The sequence below is a fragment of the Cryptotermes secundus genome, unplaced genomic scaffold, assembly GCF_002891405.2.
Source record: "Cryptotermes secundus unplaced genomic scaffold, Csec_1.0 scaffold1251, whole genome shotgun sequence".
NCBI lineage: Eukaryota > Metazoa > Arthropoda > Insecta > Blattodea > Kalotermitidae > Cryptotermes > Cryptotermes secundus.
In genome coordinates this window covers 502,838-513,394 of record NW_019721527.1, presented here as the reverse complement: position 1 = coordinate 513,394, position 10,557 = coordinate 502,838, and the positions used below count along the sequence as shown (strand labels likewise).

Here is a 10,557-nt window from a genome sequence, read left to right as displayed (position 1 = left end):
AATTCCTCGCATATTACGCGAGCGCTCAGTTCCCGCTGAGGGGTGGGAGGGGAGCGCTGACTCACCCGCCGCGTCACTGCCGGTGTGGGGGGGGGCTCGGATTTCGCAACATGTCACAATATTAAAACTGGCAGGAATATGTGGTTTCTGTAATGTTAAAAATGTACGTAACATCAAACTAACTTGTGAGTGACATGAAGCCATTGAATCAAACTACAAAAAACTCGCATGCCATGTCAAAGTTTTCGTTAGGGTTCCAAGCACTATACATGACACATGAATGGCAAACACTGACGTAACATTGCTGACTGTGCGTTCTGGTATGCGAGTGTGTGGGGCTAACATGAGCAGTCATCAGCACACTCAAGGACAAACATCGATAAAACTAGTCAGCTGACAGGTAAAGTGCATGGACCCGCCAGAAGACTACACTTTTCTCGGGCCATTATCTCTGTAACCGTTCAACTTTGGACATAGGTGTTTTGGGTTATATCGGCATACTTTAACATAAGGTACACCCTCCCAAAGTATGGCACATTCCTCCTGGGACACCCTGTATATGTTAGCCATGTATTTGCCTGATGATGGCTTTTAATAGCCGAAACATGTAGCAGAGCCAAACTAGGAACTGACCTTAATATAGTTGTGTTGTGATGGTTTTAAGAAAGATATTGTTACAAGGATAACTTTTTTTAAATAACTGATTAATTAAATAGATTTTAAAACTGGTTCTGAACCTTCCCCAACTAAACAGAAACTTAGCTGTTGATGATTCAAAACAAGTATGCTTGAACCAAAGAAGGTATATTATTATATTTAATTAATGTAATTCAATTAAAATGGTGAAAAAAGATCTGAAAAGTTATTCTTTTTGTAATCTCACTCCCTTATATGTTGGTTCCCTGTCAACACACCCTTACATTTTTACCCTCTCTTTCTCCTAGACCAGCAAAACTGCTCCTTTTCAGGGCCATACTAAACTCCTGTTCTAGATTCCTATTGGTTTGCTCAGCAGTCGTATGAGATCCCAGCAGTTTCATTCTGTCCCACGGTGAGCCAATGGGAACTGAGGTCCACTTTTCCATTTCCCTCCTACTTCCTATATAATTCGAAATACCAACCAGCTAATTACTCAGCTTGCCACTTGCTTTCATGCTGAAACATTGGTTAGCTTTCAGTGGACTACAAAGTGTTATATTCCAGAAGATAGTACTCTTCTTCCAGTAGATGCTCTCCTTTGTTACAGCATTTTTGATGGTGCATTCATTGTTGTGAGTTTTGTCTTCTATTTTTTCATCGTTAACCAATAGTTTTATTTAGTACTTATTAATTATGTTGAATGCCGGAAGTAGGTTTCACATCTGAGGCTGATTTCTAGTAACATATAGCTTTTGTTTGTCAGGTTGGCACAGCAAGATTCCCAGCTCATCGATACATTGTGGCAAGTCGTTGCGAGCTGTTGGCAAAACGTATAATGGAACATAGCGGTGGTTGTAGTATTCCTGAGATAGAATTGAATGACGTAAGGGCTGATGTTTTCAGACAGGTGTTGCAGTTTATCTACACAAATGACTGCTCCATGCTTCGGACTGGAGAATGCCCCATCAAGTGAGTATGATTGGTAACATAACTTTTTCACTGTGGCATGTTCATGCATATAATATTTTGTAATGTCTTCTCTGAAAATTCTGGACCAATAAAGAAGGTCTGAAGCAAAATATTTTCATAGTGGGAGAGTTTGGCTGTTGTACAGATTTTATGCCTACCTAATTGTTATCAACTTGAAATACTACAAATACAACTGTGACCAAGGGCACAAGGTAGCATAGTTTGTTGAGGCACTATGCTACAAGTCAGAAGGATGCAGGTTTGGTTCCCAAAGAGTTCACTGGTTTTTTTCAATTTACGTAATCCTTCCAGCCACACTATGGCCCTAGAAACAACTCAGCCTCTAACAGAAATGAGTACCATGAATATTCCTGGGGATTAAAGAGTGGCCAGCACAAAAGGCTGACAACCTTACCGCCATCTGTGAGCTAATGGTCTAGAAAATGGTGGAGCCTCGACGTCTCACAATCCTATGGGCCTTCACAGCCTTTTACAGGGATAGCTAGCTTTACCTTTTTTTTACCACTGTGGCCAGGTTAGAATGAACACCAGATATAAAAATTGTGTTCATTCATTCTACAGAATGATGTCCCAAGATGACACAGATAACAATGGAGTTCAAGAGGATGGCCTTGATAAAATTTCTGGATTAAAGGACCCCAGTTCCATATCTGCATTTGAAGTCTATAGCATGAGGAACCACCAACACAGCACTAACAACAATATAGACAACACCAAGGAGAAGGCTGTGACAAATACCACCAGCAATCCTGTTCGATTAGTTCAAGAAGCTGCCAGAAAATTTGGATTAACAGTGCTTAGCTCTGAGCTGGAAAAAATCAGGTACAGTGGTAGCCATTTGATATCACTAACAAGAATGGAAATATATGTAGTTCCATTTTGCAAATGGATTATTTGAGATTGTGCATGGCTGTTTGTCTGTGATGCTGATTTATTCCGGATACAAATGTAACGTTGTGAGGTCAAAAAGAGCACAGATATGACACCATATTGAGACATAATTATTTTTCGTTGTGTTATGTATATTTTCTGTAATGTACAATCCTTTTGTTTTTGAGAAATTAGAGTTCCATTTCAGCCTGATGTTAAGGAGAGTACATGCTGTAGTAATGTGAATCAAACTGAAATTTGCCTGACAACACTTATTTTAAATCTCCAAATACCAAATTAAATCCAAATCCATTTGAGGCCATTACAGACAATCAAATGTGTGGATGGGCAAGGAGATTTTGCATTCCCAAAATGTACTCATTTTTATGCACACTGTTCCAAGGATGTGTGAACAGGTGATTAAAGTGAACAGTCATGGCTGAGGCAGTGTCATCAAAACCTGTTCAGACATACAAAGTCTTTTGAGCTCACTTTTACATCATTCTCCATATTTATGAACTTTATGTACAGTTCACTGGATAGGTTCATATAGTAATGCTCAAGATTTTATGTGGGAGGTACCCATATTGAATCTTGGCAAGGTTATCAGTTATCCTGAATTAATTTTTTTTTTTTTTTTTTTTTTTGTGGTTTTGTCTGTCGTCTCCTGGTAAATGCTAGTGTTGTATCTCCAAATAGACCATTACTGCCTTCCATATCCTTATTTAATCACCATTAGTTATCATCTTTCCCACTTTTTTGATGATGTGTAACATCTGCAGTTGGTACAGCAACGTTAACCCTGGACTTTCTCATCTGTGTTTTATTAGGTGTTTGGGAACCTCACTGGGCAAATACCTTTGACAGTGTCATAAAAGTTGTGAGCTGACTATTTATGGCTTTCCAATAACAGAAATTGGAAGTGATTTGACTATTTATGGCTTTTTGTTGACACAAAATTGGAAATAGAATATAAGAAGGAAGTTTTTGAAATAGGAACTGGCAAGGAGAGGCTTAAATAATGTATGAATTATTGAGTTTATATTACTCTGTACTGCTGAGATAACTTACTGGCCCATCATCTTTTTTTTGTGTGTGGAAAATTAATGCTTCTTCCTCTTGCTATCCAGTTTTCTCCTTTGAACTGTTTCATTTGCTCTTCTTCCCATGACAAGGTATGAGGATGGTCACATTATGATGAAACAAGGCTGTCGACTTTCGTGCCTCAGTGCCCCATCCATGAAGAGAGAGGATTTTCAGAACTTGTATGATGTGAGGATCCGCAGCGAAGATGGGCAGGAGCTCCTTGCCCACAAATGTGTACTCATTGCAAGATTAGACTACTTCCGTAGCATGTTGTCTGGTAGATGGATTGAGGTTAGTAAGTTATTCCTGTGTGTTTGAGCTGGCTTAATCTTGTTTTCTTAATTACTTCCTCCATGAATATGTATCTATATACACTCTTGGCTGTGACGCCGTATAGTCAGGTAGATGGTTGTCGCTATTTTAGAGGAACCTGTTTCCACCTTCACTTCTACCCTGAAGATTGAAGTTCATCTGAGACATTGGTAACAGCATTCCAGGCAACATAATGTCATGAGTTGGACAATCACAGTGTATATTTTCCTTGCCATGAAACCCTGAAATCTGAATATGTCATTTTTGTCTCTTTTAGATGACTGGTAATAATAATAATTGCGTAATGAACCTTCCGCTGCCCTATGCAGTCCTGGAACTTCTGCTGGATTTCCTGTATACTGACACTGCACCAACTGTTCTGACATCCAAGGATCTCGAATTTTTGAGCAATGTATTGGTAGTAGCAGATCAGCTGTTTGTGGTACGACTCAAAGAAGCAGCTGAGGTTGCACTGGCAAACTCTCTGACTTTACGCAATGTAGGAGAAGTGCTACAGCTCTCGGGAACTTACAATGCGGACCAACTTAAGCATTGTTGCTTCCAGTACATATCGGTCAACCTGTCAGCAATTCTTGAAGCTAGGTACATTTCTTAACTTTTAAATCATAGCCTCTCATATGTGGAAAAATGCTGATCTTTGTGGTTATTAAAGAATAACTTGCTTTTTTTTCACATATGATTTTGTTTGAATTAGAGTTTTCAAGTTTATGGTTTAGCGTTAAATATATCTTCTTCTTGACTCGAAGGATTTGACATTAGTGTGTTCAGGCCTCATTTATAACACTCTCCAGTTCGTCCTCTGTCTTCCCACCTTGCTTTTGCTATATATGTTGTAAGCCATAGCTTGTTTAGGAATGCAGGTTCCATCCATTTTTTTGGAATGTTCCTTCCATTTCTCTCTATTTTTAGCCTACTTTCCCTATTTTAAAATAATTAAAGGAGGCTTTTGAGATCAGTCTGCTGTCTCTGTATTCCTCCTTTTGTTGCTAGGCAGTGCCTCAATAAATTGCGTTCCTGCAGCAGTAAATACATATGCAACAACATTAGAATTATTCTGTATTTAAGCATCCTTTTGCATTAATATATCATTTATTGCATATAATATTGTTGTGTGTTTGCCTATGCAGCATGACAGATAACTTCACATAGGTCAAGGATGTAGCGAATATTTATTCTCCTTCGCTTTTACACTTATACACTTTACAATGTCACAATTAATCTTTCTGCTGTAGTCACTTCTCGACTTCAACTCACTGTGGCGGCTGCTACATTTCTACTATTCGTAATTCATGACTGCCTCAACACTGACGAGAGTACTCTCATTATGTAGCTTCCGCACTAACCACACAGAAAACGTGTTTACCAATTGCCTAGCAACAGTCACTGCACGGACCCCCCTGTTGCATGACGTCACAACCTAGCGGCGAGGGTTGTTTACCGAGCATTGTTACGCAATGAACACTCATTGCTACAGATATCCCTACACAATGGTCTCAGCAATTTCCAGTGTTTCGTTGCTCAGCGACAGACGACATATAACATGTTACCATATATGAGTATTTGTCTCAGATGCATTGAGATATTAATTCCTTTTAGCTAATTTTAATTTCTTTATATAAGGTCAATTTACTTTAATTAAGATATACTACATTCACATGCGATAGGAAATTTTGACATATTATAAAGTGCAACAATTTTGACATGATGGAAGACACCTGGTGATGGCCATATACAGCCAAAACATGTTGTCAGGAAGAAGGGTGACTAATAATAAGTTGCATTAGAGACAGAAATACATTATATGAAATAAATAAAAGAAATTCTGGATGTGATGTTTTCTTTGTGGCCTCTGTCATATCAAATACTCAGTATGTAGTGAAAGGAAAGTAAAAGATTAGTTCTTTCCAGAACTTCTTGTTTATGTTTTTTGTTCAGTGAGACAGTTCTGTCCATATATCTTCATTTCTTAATCTACACTATATAAATAAATATGTATTAGTGGCTAAAGATGGGGTTCAGATTGGTAATTGGATTTATTAACTACCTACAGGTCATAGCTATAAATAATTGTTACACTATTGCTGATATACACAAGTTACAATCACTCCACACTAATCTTCTAAGTCTATTTCCACTAGTCTTCACTATCTCTTTCTTGGCAACAGATTTATAACACACGAACTATGAAAGTCTCACTAAATTACACACTCCCAATATCGATGTACTACAGCACATGTAACATCACACACTAAATCTTCTAATTCTTGTTCTGATATCACTGCTGTTCCCTTGGGACTTCAGAACTCAAGTCCAGTTAATTCAAAGTCAAAGTCACATTGCAACTTACAGTCAGTCAGTAAGTCTTGAAGTTGAGCCCCATCTGGTGCTCATGACCAGATATTTATTACTGCTTAACAGTTATGGTCTTGTCTCTGTGGGGCACCATCTCTGATGAAAGGACAGGTCTGTCTTTTGTATATGCTGCTGGCCCTTGCCAGCGCATTCTTTCTTGGGTCTGAGGTCCTTGCAACTTGCAACCATATTTTACTGTCTCAGATTTGAGACTTCCCTTTTCGTCGCCTCTTAGGACTCGCAAGGTCACGGTGGAAGTATTCAACCTCGCCTCCACATGGGGGAACCTGTCCATTCCCATTCCCGTATTTTGTTATATCATTTCAGCATGCACCACACAGAAAACAAATCAAGTGTACTGTTGGATTGTGAAATCATTGCTCCTGCATGGAAGTGTGTTTACCAAGTCGTTGCCTAGAAGCGGGTTGCATAACCCCATTTTTCCATAATTGGTGCATGTATTACTTAGAAACGCCCGTTTCTGTGGCTTAGCCATTCCTGCATGGTGAAAATATGCTACAATATTTAAACATGACATGGAACAAAAATTTGAAGCAGTTATAACAATATGTAATGCAGTTTTAAAATGTGTAAACATGTACATAACTAGGAATGACAAAAACAACATAGAGATGAGGTTCTAACGTAGTGGTTAAGGTACTATGCTACAAGCCGGTAGGTCGCGGGTTCAAGTCCCAGTGAGGTCACTGGATTTTTTTCAATTGACTTAATCCTTCTGGCCACACTAGGCCCTGGGGTTTACTCAGCCTCTAACAGAAATGAGTACCAGGAATTAATTAAATAATTTTCCTGGGGAGTGAAGTGCAGTCGGCGCGTAAGGCTGACAACCTTACTGCCATCTTTGAGCCGATTGTCAAGGTAATGTGGAACCCTTAACGTCTCACAACCCTATGGGCCTTCACGGCCTCTTACAGGGATAGCTTTACTTTACTTTAACTTCAGGAATATGAGATAGGAGAAACATGTAGTGTGCATAAGGGCTATTAGAAATGAATCCATATATTGGTTGGTAAATGTCATGAGACCATTTGGGTAGATAATGTTAAAATGGATCCTTACTGAATTCATGGAGCTGAGTCCTTGAGAAGCTGCCAGTTATGTATCTACTTGAGAACTTCCCAACATTGTATGAAACTGGAGGTTCATTAACATGTCACAACAGCCCTCCACTGGTCCCTATCGTGAACCATATAAATCCAGTCCATACCACCCCATCCCAGCTCTGAGATCCATTTTAATATTATCCACTGACCTATGTCTTGGTCTTGTTAGTGGTCTCTTTCCTTATGGCTTTCCCATCAATATCCTATATGCATTCCTTTTCTCCCCATTCGTGCTCCATGCCCTGCCTATCTCATCATCCTTGACTTGATCATTCTGATTATACTTGGCGAAGAGTACAAGTTATGAAGCTCCTCATTATGAAGTTTTCTCCAACCTCCTGTCACTTTATCCCTCTTTGGTTCAAATATTCTCAACACCCTGTTCTCAAACACCCTCAGTCTATGTTTCTCCCTTAATGCTAGAGATCAAGTTTTACACCCATACAGAACCACAAGCAAGATTATAGTTTTGTATAATCTAATTTTTACATTTTTAGACAGCAGATGAGAAGACAAAAGCTTCTGGACACCATGGTAATAAACCTTTCCCAAATTCAGTATCCTCTTAATTTCATCCTGAATGACATTTTGATTTGTTACTCTATTTCCCAAATAATCTTATGTGAACTGTGCCACATTTTCAAAGGATTTATTAGCTGTTTTTATGTCATGATTTTGTCCTGTATTCTGGTGATGAGACAGCAACATATACTTAGTTTTCTCTGGGCCGTGCCATAGCTGAAGTGGTTAGTCACTGGCTTCCCACCGTGGCGGTTCGATCCCTGGGTCTGGTCAAGTGGGATTTGTGGTGGACAAAGTGGCGCTGGGGCAGGTTTTCTCCGAGTACTTTGGTTTCCTCTGCCAATCTTCATTCCACCAATTGCTCCACAATCACCCTCACCTATCATCTGGGGCTGGTACAATAGGCCAGAAGTGGCTGCAGTACAAGGGACTTAGTACCACCCCACTAGCAATAAAAAAAATAGTTTTCTCTGTGTTTATTTCTAGACCAACCTCCTTACTAGAGTCAATTAAAGTTTCTCTGTTTTTCTTTATGGTATATATGCTACTCCCAATAGATTCACATAATTAGCCTAGCAGCTGATGTGTTGCATTTAATTTCAGTCCCACCTGGCTTTCCTGGACCTTCCTAGTGGCATATTCGGAAGCAAAGTTGAAAAGCAATGGCGATAAAGCATCTCCTTGTTGTTAAATTGGAGCCTAGGGAAATAAAATGTGAAGGAATGATGTAATTCTACTGGTGAAGGACAGGGTCCAGTGGTTGGCTTTTGTGAACTTGGTAATGAACAAGGTTCACAAGGTTATTTGGTTAATTAGTTAGTTAGTCTGTCAGGTAATTAGTGGGATTATTTCCACTGCAGATGTTAATTAGTTTTGAAATGAGGTGAAATGAATAAGATGGGATGTGTCATGGATGTGAGGGTCAGCATTCAATTTGGGCACCTTGGAAATGCAAACCGTATTAAAAGAACTATGTTCTTTTGTGTTATACTTTGTGATCTAGTAGAAATTGACAACATTTCAGAGAAATATACTATCTCCATCCTCAGGGTTGAAGAGTAAGTCAAGCAAGTAGTATTTAATCCTTGAAGATGGAGACATGTTCCTCTGAATGTTGGTAAACTCCTACCAGACTATATGGCATAACATCCCAGAAGATGGTATCCTTGCTCTGAGAACCTCAATCACACACAAAAACATCTACATTATCGCTACAATAACTATAGTGTTATTCCAGAATCTTGGAATCTGTGAGTAGACAGTTGTTGGAAGACTTGACCAAGTACTACCATGAATTCATCCCAGCCATGAGGAGCCGAATTGTTACACCATATTCCAGTGCCCCAAGCCATGAGCTACTGAAGGTGATCAATGATGCATACCCCATCTCTCCTTGGGATGAAGATGATAGCAACTTAAATGATGAAGGTATGTGTACTTTTTTAAGGCAGAAAATGAGTTTGGCATGTAATTAATTTGTAGGTCATCTAATATGGTTTGATGACAAGTAAGAGACATTTATTGTGTCACCTGTACTGAAATTACATTCTTACTGTAATGAATGTTAAGATTAAGGTCCTGTGGGGTGTGATACCATATAACCTGGTAGGTAGATTTCTGATTTAAGGTTTTCCATCATTTAATGTTTAACCTTTAAACGACTAAAGACAACGTATGTTTCGCAGATAGTAAAGGCAGCGGTACGAATGACGCCATGTGGTGTCGCAAAGTCCGCGCGTTCGGACGTTATTTGAAATACATTTTTAAGGTAGAAAATAATGTCCTACTTATATAATTTTTGGCCACCATCTGCATGGAGTGTCTGTCTTCCCACCTGCGTCATCTGCTGGAATGTTGCCTTCGTGTGGAATTCTAAAAAAATCCGGAAATGCAGAGTCCGATTTCGCACTTCACGAACTTTGTGCGGACGGTCTTTCGTTTCCCACGCGAAAAGCACACACGACACCTCAATTGCGAAGTAGAGGAAGTCTGCCAGTGATGTGGTTTGGCCTTCTATAATCGAGATATCTCCGATAAAACAGCAGGGGTTCGACTCCTGGTCGCACAGTCCGCGCATGCTAACTTTACCTGAAATACAAGTTTAACGTAAAAAATAATTTTGTACTTACGTAATTTGTGGCCACCATCTGCATGAAGCGTCTGTCTTCCCACCTGCCTCATCTACCGGAATGTGGCCTTCGTGTGGTATTCTTGGAAACATCCGGAAATGCACAGTCCGATGTCGCACCTGACGCACTTTGTCCGGACGGTTCTTCGTATCCCACGCGAAGAACACTCACGACATCTCAACTTCGAAGTAGAGGAAGTCGGCCAATGTTGTATTGTGACCTCCCCTATTCGAGATGGCTCCGATCTAACAGCCGGGGGTCGACCCCTGGGCCGTTGAGGGCGAGGTGGACCCCTTCCAGCGAGCTCCAGCATGTTCCGCACAAGGGCGAGACGAAAATCTCTGTGTGACAATTTCGCGCCACAGGATGACAACAGGATATAACTGTTCAGAATCGTCAGATCCAGGAGATGGAAAAATAGTTTATTTGTCCATTTCCAGGTCCGACGACAGATGCCATAACTGTTTGCCATCCTGTCCGCCTTGTCCACATAACCCATGTGCTTGTTGTAG

General features: G+C 39.9%; 1 protein-coding gene across 1 annotated transcript in view; it reads left to right on the top strand.

The window, feature by feature from the left end:
• LOC111875563 (inhibitor of Bruton tyrosine kinase) overlaps window positions 1-10,557 on the top strand; it is a 32,411-nt gene that overhangs the window by 15,416 nt on the left and 6,438 nt on the right. The window contains exons 10-14 of the mRNA XM_023871906.1: window positions 1,403-1,608; window positions 2,191-2,451; window positions 3,675-3,876; window positions 4,175-4,500; window positions 9,154-9,344. Coding sequence (XP_023727674.1) covers window positions 1,403-1,608; window positions 2,191-2,451; window positions 3,675-3,876; window positions 4,175-4,500; window positions 9,154-9,344 — 1,186 coding nt within the window. The remainder of the gene's footprint in view (window positions 1-1,402; window positions 1,609-2,190; window positions 2,452-3,674; window positions 3,877-4,174; window positions 4,501-9,153; window positions 9,345-10,557) is intronic.